Consider the following 22,409-nt stretch of genomic DNA (forward strand, 5'->3'; position numbering starts at 1 on the left):
AGAGAGCTGTGCAGCTGAGCCCAGCCCAGATTACCAAGGCAGAATTGTGACCTAAATCAGGGATTGCCAAGCTTTTTCTATAAAAGGCTGGATAGTAAATATTTTGGATTGAATGGGCCAAGAGGCTTAATTGAGAATATTGTGTAGGTACTTAAATAATGAAAAATCAAACAGTTGTTTGCAGGTTTTTTATGGATGAAACTAAAAATACAGTAATAATAATTTTATACATAATATATATCTAGTGAATTTTTTTCAGAGGTGGATTTTGCTTTATTGTGGTTTATATAGTTAGGTATCCCTATTATCAAAAATAATTGCAAGTATTCATTTATTAATGCTAATATGAATGAGATTCTACATTCATATCATCTTTTAAAATGTCTTTCACACAGATAGGTACTGCCAAATGTTGATATCAATCGATGAGTATATGATTTTAATTGAACATATTCATCACTTGACAAGCATTTTTACAGTTAGAATCTATTAATATTTTCCATTTAGCATATAATTATAATGCAGGCTAATTACTTTCAGCTAACAGAGGAACGTGTCTCAGATGCACAGTAAATGGAATTTGAAATATGGAAATTTCATTTGTACTTCCATCAGTATTTGAAAAGGACTGATGGAACTGTAGTTTGAGTTCATAGATTTGTGTAGGAATGGAAGTCTCATTTCTCTTTTTAACTGTTGATGTGCAGAAATCGTATAAAGCAGTTTAACTACTTGTAATTCAAACACTCATCTTCTAAGCTGTATTTTCACAACCATGTGAAACTTTTAAAATAATACATAATTAAATAATTAAATATACTGTATGTAGAAACAAAAAATAATTAAAGCACACACTTGTCCCAGAAAATATTTGGTATAATTGTTTACTGACCACAGACCACAACTGAGTTGATTGCTGAGATTTGTTCTGTATTTTGACTGTGTTTACAATCCTAAACTATGTAAAATGCGCTGATAAAGAACAAACAACCACAGACTGTTTATTGATTCAAGATCCTGTGATTACTGAAATATATGGTAGATTTAATGGATACTAAAGCATAACTATACTTCAAGCAATAAAGATAAATTTTAAAATCTTATACAGATTATTTCATATAAGCTTTTAGCCCTTAATGACATTCATTGTGACTTATTTTAACAGTATAGAAACCGATTCAATTCATTCACTCCTTCAGAAATTAGTATATAGAACTCTTTCTTCAACACTTAAAAACTAGTTATGTAATTATTTGGATATGATTTCTTGCATAAGTTTTTAGATAAAAAATATTTAGTATATGATGAGAAATATAATTGAGTATTTTAACAAACCATAATCATATATCCAAATGTATGTTTTTTCCTCCAAACTATTTACCTTAGAGCAACAGTGTTATTCAGCTGGAGGTCATCTAGTGAGTAGATGTCAAGTATGCTGTGTATCACAAGACACCGTACCCCCAGCAAAGAATTATCAATAGTCTGAGGTTGAGGAACCTTTCCTTAGAGCATATACCATGTTCCAATGGTGTGGCCATTACTCAAATATTCTAGAATATAGTCTTTTAGAATTGCCCATTTGAATATACTCATTGTGTCAAATCATCATTCCTTGTTAGGTATATTTTGTTTTGGACTAATTCTCATGACTCATTGGGACAGTTTAGTTCATTCGTAGAATTCAATAAGACATTCAGACACATATTCACAGGTATTGCATAAATGCATACAAAATTATTTAATCATCTCCAACTAATTCAGAATTTGGATTGGTTAGAAAATGGAAGCTTTCAACTTTCCTTGTTCCATATTTAAAGGAATTTGTTTATTGACAAGTACTTTTTAAGGATGGATTTCAGAACCTTGACTGTCACCTAACACCTATTTTGAGATGAGAGGATCAAGGAAAAGTTCCTTGGTAAATGTTTTTTTGACAGTGTAAAAATTATAAAATTCTCAAAAATGTAGACCGAGCATGTAATATAAACTCTCAACCCCCCCAAAAAATGTCAATTGAAGAACATATTAGTAAACTGTTCATGTTTGGTTTTTTTCCTAGATATATTCTTTTTTAAATATTGACCTTTTGCTTTCAAACAGGTCTGGGCAAATTAACCAGTATGACCCTTGCTAGATAGAAATTCTGATTGACATTTAATTTGGGACAGATTGAGCTTTTACATTCAAATAAACCAGGTCTGCATAGCTCACCTGCAGTCCTAAAATTCTAAAAGCTCCGAAAACTGATTTTTGTAACTCAGCTGTTGGCAAAAACCTAGCCTGACCTGAACAAACGTGAAGCTATTATACTTTTAATCTACCCCCAGAGTTGAATATTCATATTCCTTATTACAGAACAATTTGTGTGAATTATTTCAAGGAGTTTGTTAATATATGTAATATTTTTGCCTTGTAAAATCTGAAAATTTTCAAATTCCAAATTATTAAGTATGAAATCAACAAAAATTTTAACTGTAAATGCATTTACTTTAAATATTCTTATTTGTTCTTTTTTTTTCTTTTAAAATCACAATAGTTTATCAACTTTTTTCCAAATAATTATGGAAGTAACTCAGTAGTTTATCATTTTATCAATGGAAGTAAAGCTTATTGACAACAAAATAATAACAATTTTCAAAGCCACCATTTTAAGGATTTTCAGATTTGTGACTTAATTTTATATAGGAAAAAAATCAAAATGTTGAGAGTATACCAGTATTAATGTGGGAAGAGTACGTGATCAAGCAAATGGTAAGAGATGATATGTGTATTGCTAATATTTGCTATGAAAAATGTGTCTCACATAATCTTTTTAAAATGCAGAATGAAATTAAGATGTCATTCTTCCTCAAAAAAATGTTAAGACTAAATGTAGTCAAGAATATAAGAACACAGGCATTTTTATGGAAAATAAATTTGTGCAAAATGTCAAAAGCTATAAGAAAGTTCCAGATTATATCCTTTAGCTGAAATGATTTTACTTCTTGAATTGATCCTAAGGAATTATATCACATGCATCACAAAGATACATATATTAATGTTCATCATGGCTTTATTCTGTTAAAAACAACCAAAATATCCAAGAGTAATGATTGGTAAAGCAAATTATTATATTTATATCCTTATAATGAAATATAAATTGTAAAAGAATGTATAATGGCCTAAAATACTCAAAATATATTTTAACTGAAAAATGCCATAGTTAGAAAAAACCCATGTGGGGTATATGTGTATTGTTTTGTGTTCATATTTTTCTGTACTTTAAAATTTTCTACATTAAGTATATTCAGAATAGAAAATTGTTAATATTTCATATTTTCTGCATCATACATACATATCTAAAATTAGCCTTGGCCATGTGGCAAGGTTGGTTAGAGTGTCAGCCCATGCACCAAAAAGTTGTGGGTTTGATTACTGGTCAGGGCACATACCTAGGTTGTGGGTTTGATCCCCAGCTGGGGCTCATACAGGAGCCAACCAATCAATGCAATGTCTTTCTCCTTCTCTCCCTCTCCCTCTCCCTCTCCCTCTCCCTCACCCTACCCTTCCCTCTCCCTTTCTCTCCCTTCCTCTCTTTCTACAGTCAATACAATTATATACTTGGGTGAGGATTTTTTAAAAATTAAATTAATTGAGAAAAATTAAAAAACTACAAGGTTAAGAGAACAACAAGAACAACAAAATGAAGGAAATACTCAAGAAATTTCAAGGCATTTTGTAATTGAATGCCTGTCCAAAAAATGTTGCTGCCTATAAAGATACATAGAAGTTAAAGAAGGTTGTTTTGTGGAGTTCATCCAATCATGAACTAAATAGGACAAGGAGCAGAATAACAGTCAATAGGGGGGAGGGGGAGGGGGAGAAGGGGGATAAGTAAGGGAAGGGTTTAGTCAAGGAATGTGTATGAATGACTCATGGACATGGACGACGGGGAGGGATATGATTGTGGGAGAAGGGGTGGGCTGGGTAGGGGGAGCAACGGGGAAAAATGGGATAACTGTAATTGAAAAACCAAAAAAAAAATTTTTTTTTAAATGCTATTTTAGCAGAAAATATTACTACATTTAGAGGTGGTTTTTTTTTTTTCCTTTCAAAATTTTAGCTCTCTTTCTCCTTGTCTGAAATTCTGAAATCTGTTAGGTACCTGATTATTATTTCATTAAAATGGGGAGTACCATTTTTCTCCCTAGATTTCTCATTTCAAATATTAGCACAGAGGGTGGAATTTTTACCTCTTATTCATGGTGTCCAGCTCCCAACATCTTAACCTGGCAAGAGGACTAAACGAGCTGTAAATCTTACCGCCCAGACCACACTTGATTATTGTATGATGGGAAAATTAAACGTGAATAAAACAGCTAGAGCATTAGGGTGTTCTTGGAAGAATAAACACAAGTTGGAAGTCTTATGTGGATAGTGCAAAGTACAGGAAGGCAATCAATCATGTAAACATCAAATGAAAGGTTGGTAAGGAAGCCATTGGAGTCTGTCAGGCGCTCCCTGCAATAAATGGCTTATTCCATTTCTTTTCCCTTTCACTCAGTTTAGAAAGTGCATTCTGTGGAATCTCTAACAGATCTCAAAAGATTTTGTGACTTCTTACTCCTTTTCAAAGACACATTTTGAACAGAATGGGCTCAAACCTTTGAGAGGATTTTTAGTTAATATGAAATGGACACAAATTTTTTCATAGCGTGTACTTCCATGACTTTTTTTCCTCTTCCCACAAACAGGAAACTGTTAAGGCAGCAATAATAGAGGAGCAAAAACGAAGTGAAAAGGCTGTGGAAGAGGCAGTGAAAAGAGCAAGAGATGAATTGATAGAGTATGTAAAAGAACAGAAAAGGGTAAGTATCTCCTGAAGGGTTTTAATTTGTGCTTCCATAGACAGAAGCACCGACTTCTACATAATATTAAATTTAAAAATGTTTAAATGTTCTTTGTCATGTAATTTAGGAATATCTAAGATTATTTTCTGATATAATTATATTTCGTCGTCGTCGGCAGCCGTCCGTCTCGAGAGACGATGGTGTAGCTTCTTAAGAGTCTATCTGCACCGCCGAGAATGGCTGTGCGGTCCGACTCGGGAGTGACATCGTATCTGTCTCCTCCCGTGTTGAATTGACATCTTGCGATGACGCTGAAGCTACAGAGCCTGGGCAGGGTGATATGGAGGGTCTGCTGTTGCCCATGCAGCAGACCCCCCCTCTCTTCGCAGCTGAAGGGTCCAAGGGAAAGACGGAGTCAATACAGCTTGGGTTCAGGTGCGCCGCAGGAGTTGCCGGTGTTGACTACAACATCAAACCGCCTTAGGGACTCCGGCTCCGGATTTTCTGTCGGGGTTTACTCCCTTAGCCTTTCCCCTGAAGAGGTATGCCGCAAGGCAGCGGAGGTTTTTTTTTTTTTGGAGTCAGAGTTTTCCTTCTCTGATGTGCCCTGACTGGAAGATCGAACCAGCGACACTTAGCTCGCAGGCCGACGCTCAATCCACTGAGCTAAACCAGCCAGGTTGATATAATTATATATTCTAACAGTTATATCTATAGACATAAATCCCATTTATCAATAAAAAAGCTACACAGTAATTATTTGCCACACTCCTAGAAATGACCTGTACCATATTCAATTTAAGCTTACACTCATGAAGAAAGGAGACAGTTCTAGATTATTTTTGAGGTAACATTGGTTTATGACATCATATAATTTTTAGGCCTAAAATATTATAATTTAACACATGTATATACTGCAACGTGTTCACCACCAAAAGCCTAATTTCCATCTGTCCCCATACAATTGACCCCCTTTATCCATTTCACCCTCCCTCCACCCCTTTTCCCTCTAGTAACCACCAATCTGATGTCTGCCTCTGGGAATTTGTTTTTGTTTTGTTTTGCATTTTTCATGCCACATAAGTGAAATCATATGGTATTTGTCTTTATTTATCTGCCTTTTTAAAATTAGCATAATACCCTCACGGTCCATCCATGTTGATGCAAATGGCAGGATCTCATCTTTATTATGCCTCAGTAATATTCCATTGTATCTACAGTTGACCTTTGAACAGTTCAGGGGTCAGGATCTCTAACTTCCTGCACAGTCAAAAATGTGTGAATAACTTTTGACTCCCCCAAAACTTAATTACTATTAGCCTACTGTTGACTGGAAGCCTTAGTGATAACATAAACAGTCAATCAACACACATTTTGTGTGTTATTTGTATTGTATCATTTGGTATATTCCTACAAAAAATGCAAGCCAGAGAAAAGAAAGCTATTAAGAAAATCATAAGGAAGAGGAAATGTATTTACAGATTTTACTGAAGAAAATTGTGTATGAATGGACATGCACAGTTCAGATTTGTGTTTTTCTCAACAATCAACTATGCATATCACATCTTTATTAATTCATCAGTGGATACTTAGGTTATTTCTATATCTTGGCTATTATAAATAATGCTGCAATGAACATAGGGGTGCATACATCTTTTTGAAATAGTGCTTTTGTATTCTCTAGAAGTACAATAGCTGGACTATGTGGTAGTTCTTAATCTTTTGAGGAATCTTCATAGTGTATTCCATAGTGGCTGTAATAATGTACATTCCCATCAACAGTGTATGAGGGTTTCCTTTTTTTCAAATCTTCTCCAACACTTATTATTTCCTGTCTTTTTTATTATTATTAAATTTATTGAGATGACATTTGTTAATAGGGTCGTAATTATTTCAAGTGTACATTTCTATGGTACATGATCTGTATGTTGCCATTTTGTGCCCACCACCCAAAGTCAAATCATCTCCGATCACCATATATTTGGTCTCTTTACCCTTTACTATCCCACCCCCCCATTATTGTTTTTCTGGTAACCACCATACTATTGTCTATGTCTGTGAGTTTCAGTTTTATATCCCACATATGAGTGAAATCATATGGTTCTTAGCCTTTTCTGACTGACTGACTTCACTCAGCATAATATTCTCAAGGTCCATCCATGTTGTTGCAAATGGCAGTATTTCTCTCTCTTTTTACGGAGAGCCATTCTTACACGTGTGAGGAGATATCTAATTGTGGTTTTTGTTTGCACTTCCGTAATAATTAGTGATGTTGATCATCTGTATGTCTTCTTTAGGAAAATGTTTATTCAAACATTTTTTAATTGGATTTTTTGAGGTTTTGTTGTTATTGTTTAGTTGTGTGAGTTCTTTGTATAGTTTGTATATTAACCACTTTCCAGTTGTATAATTTTCAAACATTTTCCCATTCAGGAGGTTGCCTTTTCATTTTGTTGATGCTTTCCTTTGCTGCGCAGAGGCTTCTTCGTTTGATATAGTCCCGTTTGTTTATTTTTGCTTATGTTTCCCTTGCTATTGGAGTAAAATCCACAAATAACATCACTAATGCTGATGTCAAGTTTACCATCTGTGTTTTCTTCTATGAACTTCATGGCTTCAGGTAGGTCTTACATTCAACTCTTTAATCTATTTTGACTATTCATGGTGTAAGATAGTGGTTTAGTTTCATTCTTTAGCATGTGGCTGTTTAGTGTTCCCAAAACAATTCTTTGAAAGGACTTTTCTTTCTCCGTTGTATGTTACTGGCTCATTTGTCATAAATTAGTTGTCTGTATTTGTGTGGGTCTATTTTCTGGGGGCTCAGTTCTCTTCCACTGATCTATATGTCTGTTCTTCTACCCATACTGTACTGTTTTGCTCATTATAGCTTTGTAATATGATTTGAAATCAGAATGTATCATATCTCCAGCTTTTTTTTTTTTTTTCCCTCTCAGGACTGCTTTAGCTATTCCGGGTCTTTTGTGGTTCCATACAAATTTTGGTATTTTCTTTTCTATTTCTGTGGAAAATGTCATTGGGATTTTAATAAGGATTGCACTGAATCTATAGATTGCATTAGATAATATGGACAGTTTAACAATATTAATTCTTTTAGTCCCTGAGCATAGGATATCTTTCCATTTCTCCTTCTTCAATTTCTTTCAGCAATGTCTTACAGTTTTTAACTTACAGGTCTTTTATGTCCTTGGTTAAATTTATTCCTCAGTATTTATTCTTTTTGTTGTGATTATACGTAGGAATTTTTTTAATTTCTCTTTCTGATAGCTCATGGTTAGTTTATAGAAATGCAACAGATTTTTGTGTATTGATTTTTGTACTGTGCAACTTTACTGTATTCATTTATTATTTCGACCGGTTCTTTTGGTGGAGTCTTTAGAGTTTTTTTATATATGAAATCTTGTTGCCTAAAAATAGTGACAACTCAAATTCTTCCTTTTCAATTTGGGCTCCATTTATTTTTATTGCCTGACTACTTATTGACTAGGAATGTAATTGTCAAGAATTCACCTTGGATTAATCTTGTTCTTAGAGGAAAAGCTTTCAGTTTTTTCCATTGAGTATGATGTCAACTGTGGGTTTTTATTATGTTGAGGAACTTTCCTTCTGTACCCACTGTGTTAAGTTTGTTTTTTTTTTAATCATAAATGGATGCTGTATCTTGTCAAATACTTTTTCTGCATCTACTAAGATGATCATATCATATTGATTTATTTATGGATGTTAACCATCTTTACATCCTGGAATAACTCTCTGTTGATTATGCTAATATATTGTTGAGAATTTTTATCTCAACAAGGGTGAGCAAAAGTAGCTTTACAGTTGTGAGTACACAAAACACAGTTTATTCTTGTATTATTATTTATTTGTTACAACTGTAAATCTACATCTGCCCACCCAGTATGTTCATCAGAAATATTGTAATTTTCCTGGTGTTTTGTCTTTTTCTGGTTTTGGTATCAAGGTAATGTTGGTGACATAAAATGAATTAGGAAGCATTCCCTTCTCCTCAGTTTTTTGGAAGCATTGAGGAAGATTAGTATTAAATCTTATTTGATTGCTTAGTACAATTCACCAATGAAGCATACTAGTCCAGGACTTTTGTTTTCCTGAAGATTTTTGATTACTGTTTTAATACCCTTACTAGTGATTGTTTTAGTAATATTTTCTATTTCTTCATAATTCAGTGTAGGAAGGTGGTATGATTCTAAAAATTTATCCATTTTCACTAAATTTTCTAATTCGTTGGCTTATAGCAATTGATAGAAGTCAACTGTAATATCTGTTATAACTACTCTTTTGCTTCTGACTTTTATTTATATGAGCCATCTCTCTTTTTCCTAATGAGTCTAGCTAAAGGTTTGTAATTTTTGTTTATCTTTTCCAAAAAAAGCACCTCAATTTTATTGATTTTTTTCCTATCATCTCTTTAGTCTCCATTTTATTTATTTCCTTTGACTTCTTCCATGAGCCAATGGATTTTAGTAGTATATTGTTTAATCTCCATCTATTTGTAATTTTTCTACTTTTCTTTTTCTAGTTGATTTCTATTTTTTATATCATCATGAGAAAATATACTTTATATGATTTCAGTCTTCTTAAATTTATTGAGACTTTTTTGTTTTAACATATATCCTTTTCTTAAGAATGTTCTATGTGCATTTAAGAAACTTGTGTGTATTCTGGTGCTTTTGGATAGCATGTTCTTTATATATCTATTAAGTTCATTTGGTTTAATTTGTTGTTTAAGGCTGAGGTTTCCTTTTATACTTTGTCTGGATGATGTAAATGCTGTTAAAATCCCCTCTTATTATTGTGTTGCTGTCAGTTTCTCCCTTTAGGTCTGTTAATAGTTACTTTATATATTTTGGTGCTTCTGTGTTCAGTGCATTTGTATTAACAAATATATGTCTTCCTGATGCACTGTCCCCATTATCATTATATAATGTCCATTTTGACTTTTGTTACCATTTTGGCTTGAAATCTATTTTTCTTTGATAACTACGGCTATTCCCACTTTCTTTTGGTAACATGCTTGGAGGACCATCTTTCACCCATTCACCTTAAGCCTATGTTTGTCTCTAAAGCTGAGATGTATTTCTTGAAGGCAACACATAGTTGGATATTATTTTATGATTCATCCAACCACTTCATGCCATTTTATGGTGAGTTCTAACTTTACATTTAGGGTAATTATTGATATGGGAGGACTTACTACTGCCATTTTATCTTTTATTTTCTGATTGATCTATATCTCCATTATTCCATTTCCCTTGTATTTTTGTCTGCCATTTTAGTTTGGTTGTTTTATCTGATGTTTTTTCCTCAGTTTTTTCTCTTTTGTTATGTTTTATGTTTTTGCTCTTGTTGATTGTTTTTTTGTGTGGTTAGAATGAGGTTTATATTTTAAAATGTCATAGATAAAGTAGTCCTTTTTCTGCAAATAGCATCTTCATTTGCCTATAGTTTGTCCTTTTATTCCTCCCTTTTTATATATCTGTTTTCACAAATTATTCCTTTTTATATTGTGAGATTATCACTGAATTAAAGTAGCTGTGGTCATTTTTAATGCTTTTTTCCCTTTAACCTTTATGCTGAAATGTAGTGTCTAACACCATATTCTGGGACAGAGTTGCAATTTTCTGATTCTGTTTGTCATCTTACTCAAATTTGTGTACTTAAACCTTTTTGTTCCTTTAGCTTTTGTTTGTTGAAGAAAGCCTGTATTTCCCATTCATATCTGAAGAATAACTTTGCCGGATAGAGTATTCTTGGCCATTAGTTTTTATCTTTCAGTATTTTAAATATGTCATTTTACTCTCTCCTGGCCTATAGAGTTTCTGCCCAGAAATTTGCTGATAGACTAATGGAAGTTCCTTTGTAGGTCACTGCCTTTTCCCCCCCATGGAATCCTTAACGATTCCTTATCATTGTCTATGACAGTTTTAATATATTTTGTCTTGACAAAGTCTCTTTGCATTGAGATAATGCTTTGTGGACTTGTATATGCAGTTTCTTCTCCAGGTCCGGGAAGTCCCCAGTTATTATTTCTTTAAATATATTTCTGCTCCCTTCTCCTTCTCTTCTCCTTCTGGTATATCTGCTATCCTTATGTTACCTTGTCTAATGGAGTTGTATAGTTCTTACAGAGGTTCTTCAATCTTTTAAAGAAGATTTTATTTATTTATTTTTAGAGAGGGTAAGGGAGGAAGAGGAGAGTGAAACATTAATGTGAGAGAGAAACATCGATCAGTTGCCTCTTATAAGTGCTCTGACCTAGGACTAAACCCACAACCTGGCATGCGCCCTGATCAGGAACCAAACCAGCGACCTTTCGCCTTTGCGTTACAAAGCACAGCCAGCTGAGCCACATCATTCCATGTCCTTCTTCACTTTTTCAAAACCTTAGTTTTCTCTTCTCTTCTACCTGAATAATTTTTAGATTTCTGTCTTCAAGCTCACTAGTTTGCTCTTCCATATGGTCTACTTTATTCCCAGTGCTTTCTAATGCTTTCTTCAACTCATTCATTGAGATCTTCAGCTGCACAATTTCTTTTTTGGTTCTTGTTTAGGACCCCAAACTCTATTTTAAAGTAGTCCTGTTCATTTAATTTTATTTCTGAGTTAATTGAACTTTCATTGAGTTTTTTTTTTTTTTCTTTTGTAGCTCATTGAGTTTCTTCATGACAGCACCTGTGCTGTGACTCTGAAGAGAAAATTCTGAACCAAAAATAGTCACTTGACTTTTCAGGAAGTGATATGTTCTCAGAAAACTATTTTTTTCATGTATAACCCCAAAGAGGCCAGTCCTTATTTGAGCTATACATTATTTTTGCTAATTTAAAATGTGCTTTTCAGATTAATGTTTGGCATTCTGTGTCCTCTGAAGTTTACAGTTTACAGTATGAGTCTCGAGGTTTATTCTACTCTTGTTACTGGGTTGACAGATTAAAACTGATTTAATCAGTATACTAATAGGAAGTTTATTACTTCCACTTTGGGATTTGGATTTTTTTTAATATTACATATTATGGAATGCTTTTAATATTTGAATGTTTCTATGTCTCTGATCATAAAAGCTATAAAAATGAAAGAGGATAAAATATCTGATAAAAGCACCAAATAATTACTAGTCTTCTTTTTATATATATTTAAAACTAAGATCTATATACTCTTCTTCCCAAAAATATTCATTTTTGTGTTTCAAGTTAATTTTTATGAACATCTTTGGGACTGGAAGTTTTTCACATAAAATAAGACATCTCAAAGCTTATAAAGTAATATTTAGAAAAGACAAATGTTTTTTAGCAAATTCATAATCTCCTCGACTCTTTCCAAAATATTAAACTAGGGCAACTCATCTCTGCTTCTTCCTTTGTAAGATGAATTTCTATTTGCATCAGAGAAGAACACTTTTCCAGAACAAAAATTTTCCTTTCTCCTCTCCAGCTTTTTTTAACTAGAGAGTCAACTTGAGATTTTCAACATTAGACACCTCAAAATCCCTATGGACCTTGGTTCCAACTGGACTTACATTACAGTTTGTGAAGTAATCTTTTGCTCTTGATGTTTTCAAAAGTCTTTGAAGAAAAATTCTAATGTTGTGTTAGTTCCTGTCTTTGTATGTCTTTTGTCCTTAACATTCTTTCCTTTGATATCATCTTACCCTTAACAAATTTACTAACACTGAAATAAAGACGCTTTTTTCCCCTGCATTTTTCCTTCAGTCTTTTACTTTTAAAAGATAGAGAAACACAGAATGAAAAATAAAAAATGCTTAACTTCTCAAATAAATTACATCTTACCCTTCCATATAAAATGCAATTAAATCACAGATAATCATAAAAGGTAACATATCTTTTTCTGTTTATCAACAATTAACAAGTTTTTAATCAGTATCCAATTCTTTTAAATATTAGAATTATACTTAGGTTTATACTAGACTTAAAATTAGAATTACAATAAAATTGTTTTACTTTTAAATTCCACTTAGCAGTTTTTTTCTAGCAAATCAATAGAAATGTGTCCAGTCTTTACAAATACATACTATTCATCTGGCCTAAACATCTTAGGTCAAAGTAGCTACCTGTACATAAACTAATTAACTGAATTATAATTTATACTCAAAGTACATCCTAAGTTTTTTAAGTTGAATACAAGTACTTATACTGTTAATCTAAATAATAGTAATAACCAAAAAGTATCTAATCAAAATATAAAACAAGGAGGACTTTTTAAATGATCAACTAGAAAAATAATTCAAATAAATAATGGATCAGTTCCAGTGATAAAAATGCCTTTCTTATAAATATTATAAATTACAGTTTTTTAAAAATTCTTCTGTAAAGTCTATCTTGTTAAGCCCAGCAAAAAATTATATTGAATTCACAAATTTAGTATGGAATTTAAAAGATAATTTTTACAGCTTCAGCTCTCATAAGTTTTCCATAAATTTAATAAAAATTGCATAATTCTTTAGTGAATTTAGAATTTGCCAATATAATTTGTACAATATATTGAGAAGAAAAGATAAACAGGAAAATATAAAAAGATTTTTAAGATATATTTAATTTGAGAATCATCAAGGTACCTGTAAGTGTAATTATTTTGGTTTCAAACTATCTTGAATATTATAAATTCTAGCTAAAGAAGGAGTTGCAAACTACAGCTCATGGGTTAAATCTGGCTTGCTGTTTATATTTGTAAATAAGGTTTGATTGAAATGCACTGCTGCATCCATTCATTTATACATTCTGTGACTGGTTTCGTGCTGTGGCAGAAGAGTTGAGTAGTTGACAGAGATCATTGGGCCCAAGTAAGCTAAGGTTATTTACCGTCTGGCCCTTTGTAGAAAAAGTTTGTCAACCCCTATTCTAAGTCACTGAAATCATCTTGCGGTGAAACTCTTTTCCTGTCAACCCTTTAAAATATTTATATATTTTTTATTGTGCCAAATTACAAATAGACAATTGAAATTCATTACGTGCTATTGTGAAAAATATTTCTCTCTTGATACCAATTGCCAGATAAGGAATTATGATATATTAGATCTGGTCATTAGTACCATAAACTTTATTTTAGCCTGAAGAAGATTAGAGAAAAGACAAGACAATATGGGTTAAGACCACATCCCTTGACATCTCCCTAGGGAGGAAGATTTTGTGGTTTACAATGACTTATGGCTCTTGGATTAGAATGAAGTGTTCCAACCCATTCCACAAGTTAAGACTGTTATACATGAGCTTCCTATAAGGGAGGAAGTATGAATAACATTCAGCAAGCAACAATCCTCACAGCCAAGCAGTGATTCCTAAAAAATAAAATCTCATCCAAATGTAATAAAAGATTATTATTTTTTCCTCTTAAGAACCTGAATGATGGCCTGTGTTTTCAAAATCACGCCAGGAAAATAATCTTCACTTTAGAGGTCCTTTTAATTTAGATCTTTAGAGAGGAATAAGATGGAATTATCTTTACTTCAAAAGTCTTATGGTCAAGACATTATCAGAATTTCTTAATTATAAAATAATTCATTTAATCTAGTTTTGCTGCAATATTTATGAGTCTCCAATTATTTATTAAAAGGCACAATTTAGCCAAACTGAACTCTCTAGTGTCTGATCCATTCTACAGTTACTTGAATTAACCATAATTGCAAGGCAAGTTATTTAATATCTTATAGCACCTTTCATTTTCATCTTACTGCTTTGGAACTCAGACGAGCTGATATCTCATGTCTCTTAACAGTTCTGAAATCTGCTAAGACTCTGAGTAACATTTTCCTTGACAACTGATTAATTTTTTGAGGGGCTTTAATTTTTGGTATAAATCAGTTTCATCATAGTAGTTCTTTTGTACAATATTAATACATTTGTGTAGAGAAATAATGCATTTACTCATCCTGAGGCAAGCTATATAGCTGTCTGCAAGAAACATGTCAGTAGTAATTCAGCATCTGCCCTTGTAAGTCATGATTTGGGTCTCATATTAGAAAATTTTATCTGATCAAGGCATATTAAAATGAATATTACACCCTAACATTCGGTTTTCTGTGCTTTCAATTGTACCTCATTTTTTAATGCCAAAGGGATTTTAACCTACTCCACATAACCTATGTTTTAATTTAAACCATCAAAAGTATACCATACAAATTTGTAAAGTTTCACCCATTTTAAGTGCACAATCACAAATAAATGGAAAGATAATTTGAATTTTGAAATAGCTAGTACAAGTCATTTTACCAAATGATATTTCACTATATCATAAAATTTTCCTCCTCTCTAAATTTAAAGAATAGAAAATCTGATTCAGAAGGGAAGTTAGTGAAACCAATGAGGTGACTAGAGGTTTGTAGTTTTTAGAAGTTAATATAGGCAATTAAAAAATTATATATGATTTTTCTGTCTTACACTTTTTTGAAATCTTATTTCATAAAATACACTTTAAAATAAGATTTATTGCTATCTTCCACTTTAATTTTAACAATCTTTATCTTATTTTGCTGAACTCATTTCCATAAAGAATAACTTTGAAAGAATTTACTGATATGAACAATTACATACTTTGGTGAGGCAAATCTGTTGATCATTTCCATTTCAACAGTGGGGTAATTGAGAAGATACTATAGACATAGCTTAACACTGAGATTAAATCCCATTTTTTCTGCTTCAAAAAATACAGAATAAAATTCCAACTTAAAAATAAAATTTATGTATGTGCAGATAAAAGGTAGTTTGGTGGAGCAATTAATGTATTCCTCTCTAGTTGATTTTTGGGATAGCATTATTGTTAAAACTAAAAATTTCTAAGTCAGACTATGGTAAATGTAAATGTTTATGTTTGAGTGATTTCATATCTAAAAATGTTTATCTCTGTTTTTGTGTAATAATTTAAAACGCTCATCTAAATAATCAGTCACTTCTTGAATTATAACAGTGACAATTGGCTTTATTCTTTGGTGAAAAGCTTAACTTTTTCTTAAATATTAAGATGACTCTTTTCCATTTGTATGCTGTATTAAAGTGCTTAAAATTTAAATAGTGGTAAGAATTGATTCAAATAAAAGACAAATCAACAAAGTCTAAGTGTTGACTTTGAGTCACGGTCTATAATAGTTAGAAATTGACATAGCTGATGGATATATTATCATTGAAGGACTTGGGTTAGACATAGCTTGTTGAGATAGTTCAAACCAAGTAAAGTTTTACTCAGGATAGCTAGATCGTCGTCGTCGGCAGCCGTCCGTCTCGAGAGACGATGGTGTAGCTTCTTAACTATCTGCACCACCGAGAATGGCTGTGCAGTCCGATTCGGGAGTGACACGGTATCTGTCTCCTCCCGTGTTGAATCGACATCTTGTGATGACGCTGAAGCTACAGAGCCTGGGCAGGGTGATATGGAGGGTCTGCTGTTGCCCATGCAGCAGACACCCCTCTCTTCGCAGCTGAAGGGTCCAAGGGAAAGACGGAGTCAATACAGCTTGGCTTCAGGTGCGCCGCAGGAGTTGCCGGTGTTGACTACAACGTCAAACCGCCTTAGGGACTCCGGCTCCGGATTTTCTGTCAGGGTTTACTCCCTTAGCCTTTCCCCTGAAGAGGTATGCCGCAAGGCAGCGGAGGTTTTTTGGAGTCAGAGTTTTCCTTCTCTGGGATAGCTAGATATCTCATAATATAAATGGTAAGCCTAGGGTCAAGAGGAAAACCAGAGGTAAGACCTAGAGGAAGAAGTACCTATTAAAGGCCCCAAAATTGAAATAATGATGGCAACGGTAATGATGAAAGCTAATATTTTATAGACTTATGATCCAGGCATTGTCTAAGAATATTATTTGTTTTTGTTTTCCTTTTATTTTTTGGTTTTTCAATTTAAGAATATTATTTGTGTGTGTGTTCATTACAATGGTATCAGCCACCAAATCACAAAGCTAGAAAGTGACAGTCTTGCTCTGGAGTCTGGACTGTAGACATACCACCTCTGTGGGCAAGATGCAGCAATACAAAAAGGGCCAAATGTTCATGGATATGTCAGAAATGAAAGTTTTGTGTAAAAAGCCAAGAAAACAAGAGGATAACAGAGACCCATGTTTACGTTTTGTAGCTATATTGCATATGTAGTGTCTATCAGATCAAAACAGCTATGGAGGACCAGGAGCACCATGTCTTTAAAAAGCTTAAAGTTTTACCACTATCTTCTCTTACGGTGATTTAACTACAGAACTGTGCGCAGTTTTGAGTTCCATATTTAGGAAAAGATGTTGATATTTTCATGGAAATCAAGATTTTCAGGGTGAACGATTGAGGGTGTAACCTAGGAGTTTGCAAGATCTGAACTTGTTCAACTAAAGAAAGTTACTGTGCAAATTCAGCGATATAGAAACCCAGAAAATACCTGAAGATGACTGTAAAGCTAGATATGTTCAATTGAAGTGGAATCTATAATAAGTTGTTTGAAGTGAAGTATTTTATATCACAAAAAAATATAAAACAATTATTTATTGAGTGTCAACTTTGTCCAAGATACTGTAGTAGCTGCTTTATATATACTACTTCACATAATTCTCAAAACAACCCAAAAATATCATCTGCACTTCACATATAATGAAAACTGAAACTCAGATATAGTCGATAATTGCCCAAGATCAGTAAACGAGTCAAGATTTTAACTTAGTTCTGTCTGACTGTAAACCATATATATAGGGAGATGCCTCAGCAACTCTTAAGTCTGGTTGAATAATTTACTTTATACATCACTTTTCACCTGCTATTCTAGGATTGTCAGTTTCTCCACTAATAAGTTTTTAATATATCTTCCTACCTTTCAGGCTCCATCTAGATAATTTAGTTCAATTTTATAGGCTTTATCTAGACAAATTAGACAAATTAGCTCCATCCAGATAAATTAGGAAGAAAAGTAGAAAGACATAGATTGTTTGCACACATACCCCTCACTTGGGAAATTGTTGAAATTACGTATGAAAAACAATGTGTAAATTATTTTAAATAGTTTTTTAATCTTTGTGAATTTTTTAGTATCCTAACAAAAATGGTTATTTTAGATACTTTGAATATTATTTCAATCCTGCAGTGTTTTAAGGTTTTGATTTATATAACAAGCATGTCTGGTGTTTTTAGTTGTTATGACCATATTAAGTGGTAGTAAAAGATTAACAAAGTTTTTAAGGTTATTTGTAAAATGCAAACATAAATTGGGCTGTGAAGTTAAAACCATCACCATGATCTTCTGTAATAGTGACAAGTGAACAGAAGTTTTTGCTTCTTTAAACTCAGTCTAGCTGTGGTGCTGTGTTGTATTATCTGTACCTTTTTTCCAGCCTAGCCCATTGACTGTTAGTTCTCATAAATGTCCTCGGTATATCTTTGGAATTAATGCACATTTCTACTGAGATATAGGATAATGCCAAAATCCTTTAAAATTATACTCTCTCTCGGAATTAAAAAAGAAAACAAAAATAATGTAAGAATTATTTAGTCCTTTAAAAACATCCAAATACACAAGTAATTATTGCAAACAAATTTTTTATACGGCAAATTAAGAAAACTGAGTCATGAGCCCAACATTTTCTGTTGAAAACCATTCATTTTATTAAATTTAAAGTTATGTTGGCTTGGAGAAGTAATTTTAACATTAATTTTATTCTATTTTAGCATGGAGCTAAACAGTATAACCCTGGTATTCACTTCAGTCTGATACTTGAGCAACTCTCAATTCTTAATACTACCTGCTAAGTAGAAAGAAGAAATTATTGTCATTTGTAAGAAAGATATGATGACTGGACAATAACAATTCAAGCTTTGTAATAATACCTCTAAAAATTTCTTATAAAACATTTAGAATAAACTTCTCTTATACACTTTAAATAATTTGACTATAGAAATTTTGTCTGTGGGACTGTAGACTTATTCAATAATACATTAATATTCTTTTAAAGTATCACAAATATTTATGAATATCAGTTGCTTTCCACTCTTTGACTTATTTTTCAAATATATAGTTAAGAAATGAGTTATTATTTATGTGTGCTTTTCAAATGAAACTCTTGAAATGACTATTTCTTATTTCCTTCTATTATCAAAATCTCTTTAAATATAAAGGAGATGTATTATTACTAAAAGACATTGATAGTTTTAAATTTAATCAATTATATTTATTGTATAGTTATTTTCCATCATATATGTCTTCTCAGCCACCAATTCTTTCCTTTGAAAAAAGTAGGAAAAATAACAGTTTGGTTTGTAACTAATATAGTGTCTTGGAAACAGCATGAAAAATCATTTTCTGAAAGATGTGGTGTTTTTCTTCTCATATGAAAACAGAGAAAACCTCGTTGACATTCTGTTCAGTGCTGATTCATATGCGCCAGCATGACCTCTCTGTGCTCCTGTCTTGCTCTGGAAGCTTTGTGCTCACTCTTTAAAGAAAGGCCAACTGTTTAATATATGTGAACTCTGGGCTATAACAGAGGAAGAAGATACATCATTTATAATCATCAAACTGTTCTTAAATTAAATCCATTAGATTATGGATGAATCACATGTCTGAGTTAGTCTTGACTAAATTGTCGGACTATTTTTGTTATTTTATTAAACAAGGAATACTAAATGGATAATCAAGACAGGGTTTTTACCAGCACTCCTTTTCCTTCTCTGGGATTGATGAACCGGGGTACATCTCTTTTGGCTCTTCCTCTTTTTAAAGATATTTAATATCCTATATTCATTTCCTAGAATTTTTGTTTCATTGCTTTCATCATTGACTGGTTCCGTGTTGAGATTCTATTATCTTTAGTTTTATGCATAAAGTTCTAACATTCATGTCAGTTTTCTCCAAGAACTAATTTTTATCATTACATCCCTTTATCAGAGAATTTCAGATTACTCTTATATGAAGATCCTATAAATATTTAACATGTAGATCATCTTGAAAACTATAGATTTTTTAAAAGATTAGGCTGACTGGTTAAGCAGAAAGGGGGTTTGTTAAGTAAGAGACTATTTAGATGGGAGAAACAGGCGTTGAAGCTCAGCTTCCAGAAGCAAAGCCCAAACCATGGCATAGAATAAACCTAATGAGGAAATCTCATTGCTGCTGTTTCCCCACCAAACACTAAAGAAAACTCTGATTGCTCCCGTTTCCCACTTATGTCACCTGTTTATCACTAACTCCATCTGACAACTTCTGCATCTCCCGAAAGCCAAAGTCACTGCCACTACCCTCCCTGGCAAAGAAAGTCCTACATGAGTTTCATTCTTCAAATTTGGGGTAAACCTGATTGGTAGAACTTTGGTCACATGCCTATCTACTGGGAACAGAAGAAGCTAAGGAAACATTTGCATTCTATCTTGCAGCGACTAATCCCCTGATATGTTAAGTGTTTTCAAAAAAGTGCCAAAACAAGAAAACATGACAAATGTGTATTACATTACTTGGCTGTTCAACATCAATATACAGCCTTTGTTAATACTTAGGCCTAATCTACCAAATATACTCTCCTTCCATGCTTAACATAATAACAGTAACATCAACTAAAATAGTAACAAAATACTTCAACTATCCTTTATAAAGCCAAATATGCTCACAAAGGGAATGGCCTGATGTCTCCTGTGGCATCCAACCTCAAGGCAGGTATTGCTGACTGTGTCAGTGACCTGATCATGCAGCATCTGCTGTCAGAACCTCTCATCTCTCACGCCATATATGTCACAATCACTTAAGATGGTTAGCGACTGAGCATGCCTGATTTAAAAGTTGGGTGAATCAGCAAAATCCAGTTCATTTTAGACAGATCAGGTAACATTTGTTATTTTACAGTCAAATATACAAACTCCAATAGCATTTAGATAAACGCTGCTTTCCAAAGGGACCAGTTTCCTGTCTGATGACTTTTTTCCAAAATCTTTGTGATCGCTGTTGCAATTCCTTTATCAGAACTTGCCACAGACACCAGAGCATCCTGATAAGTTATTATAGTCCTAACACCCATTGAATCTGTTGGTCACTAAGACCAGATAGGTGAACTATAGCCTGGACTAACTAGGAAGCCTCCTTTTTAACTCTGGGCCCCACTCACAGCTTGAGGCTTACAGGATGCTTCATAAATAGGTCAAAGAAGGATTGCCAAGATGATATATGTTACCTTCAAAGAATGCACCAAGCACTATGCCTCTTTCTTAGCTGCAGGAGGTGCAAAGTGCAGGAAGCTAACTTAAACTTTGTAGAAGCCATCCTGTTATGCTAAAGATCACCAGACTTTCAGAAATTTCACTGAGAGGTAACTCTTATATTTTTGTGTGATATATCTCACACCTTACTGCACAAATACTGGATTCATAGATATGTTTTACATACCTTTTCTTTACAAAAATCTTGACTTCTTATTACTTCCTGCTTTCCAGGTCCTGGATACATGTCATCACTATAGTTGTCCTGTGTGATGGTGACATAGAAATGGTCCTTATGAAACATACTGTGATTCAGAGAAAATGCATTTATGTAACCCTAGGATTACATGGTTTATTGCTCTACCTGTCATGAAACATAGCTGTTATAGGTGTTCTCCATCTTTGGGATAGAGGGGGGAAAGCATCTGCCAGATTAGTAGTCACACACCTGGTGCTGAGCGCTCTAACAAAGAATGTACCTCTGCAACTGCAGCTGCATTTCAAATAACTGATGAGTCCTCTAGTAATCTACTCTCTTTCTCCAGTGCTAGCTGTGCTCTGTGTGTTTAAGACCCTGTTGGGCTGGATATGAGGCAGATTCAGGTTAAACCTAGATATCTTATAATTTTACTTAGCTGAAGTATTTGCATGCCTATCTGTTCCATGAGGATCATCTGATCAAGTAGCCAAAGCCAGTGGTCGCTGCAAGTCAAAGAGTTCTGATTACAACTCAGATCTGCTAGCAATAGCAGTAACCATTTCCTCCTGCCTCTTGTACTGAGTGTTCTGTCTGACATCTGCCACCTCAGCATCCCATTATCTACACTAGCACTCCTGGCCTGTGGAAGATAGACTGTGTTGTTCACTGATGCTGGCTTTTCCCTCCCAGGGAACATGCTGTGGAGTAGCTCTTGACTGACTCATGCCTTGAAGTAAGAATTTAGGATTGTGAGCATTTCATTATCTTTTTTAAAGCTGTCCTGTGAAATTAGGAGCAACAAATTTTGTCTTTGAATTCTTCATACTCTTCATGTTCTTAATGTTGCTAGCCACTTGCCTTCTTCAGTCACTTCATTTCAAGTGACTATACTTAGTAATCCTTACTTTGCTACTGCAGGTGATGGGCTACCAGATTTTACTTCTTTTTGGAAAACCAGCTGGATATTTAGAGCATTATTGGCCCTTACAGAGCCTGATCACTCATTAGAGAGCTCTCTGGTTTTCCTGAGGTTATACTGCTTTCAACAACTACTATAGCAGCCATTTAGTATCAACCAGGGTTTGCTTAAGCAACAAAGCTGCATCTGCCTAGTTGTGCAGCAGAAGAGTTTATTAAAAGAAATCAAATAGTTGACCAAATTGTTAAGACCTGGAAAACCAG

General features: G+C 33.4%; 1 protein-coding gene across 2 annotated transcripts in view; it reads left to right on the plus strand.

Moving 5' to 3' along the window:
- Positions 1-22,409, plus strand: part of CCDC91 (coiled-coil domain containing 91) — a 458,769-nt gene that overhangs the window by 393,554 nt on the left and 42,806 nt on the right. For both annotated transcript variants that reach the window (XM_090275502.1, XM_090275501.1), the window contains one exon: positions 4,737-4,850. In XM_090275502.1, the coding sequence (XP_090131628.1) occupies positions 4,737-4,850 (114 nt within the window). The remainder of the gene's footprint in view (positions 1-4,736; positions 4,851-22,409) is intronic.

The sequence above is a fragment of the Furipterus horrens genome, unplaced genomic scaffold (genome assembly GCF_987537825.1).
Source record: "Furipterus horrens unplaced genomic scaffold, mFurHor1.1.pri manual_scaffold_4, whole genome shotgun sequence".
Taxonomy (NCBI): domain Eukaryota; kingdom Metazoa; phylum Chordata; class Mammalia; order Chiroptera; family Furipteridae; genus Furipterus; species Furipterus horrens.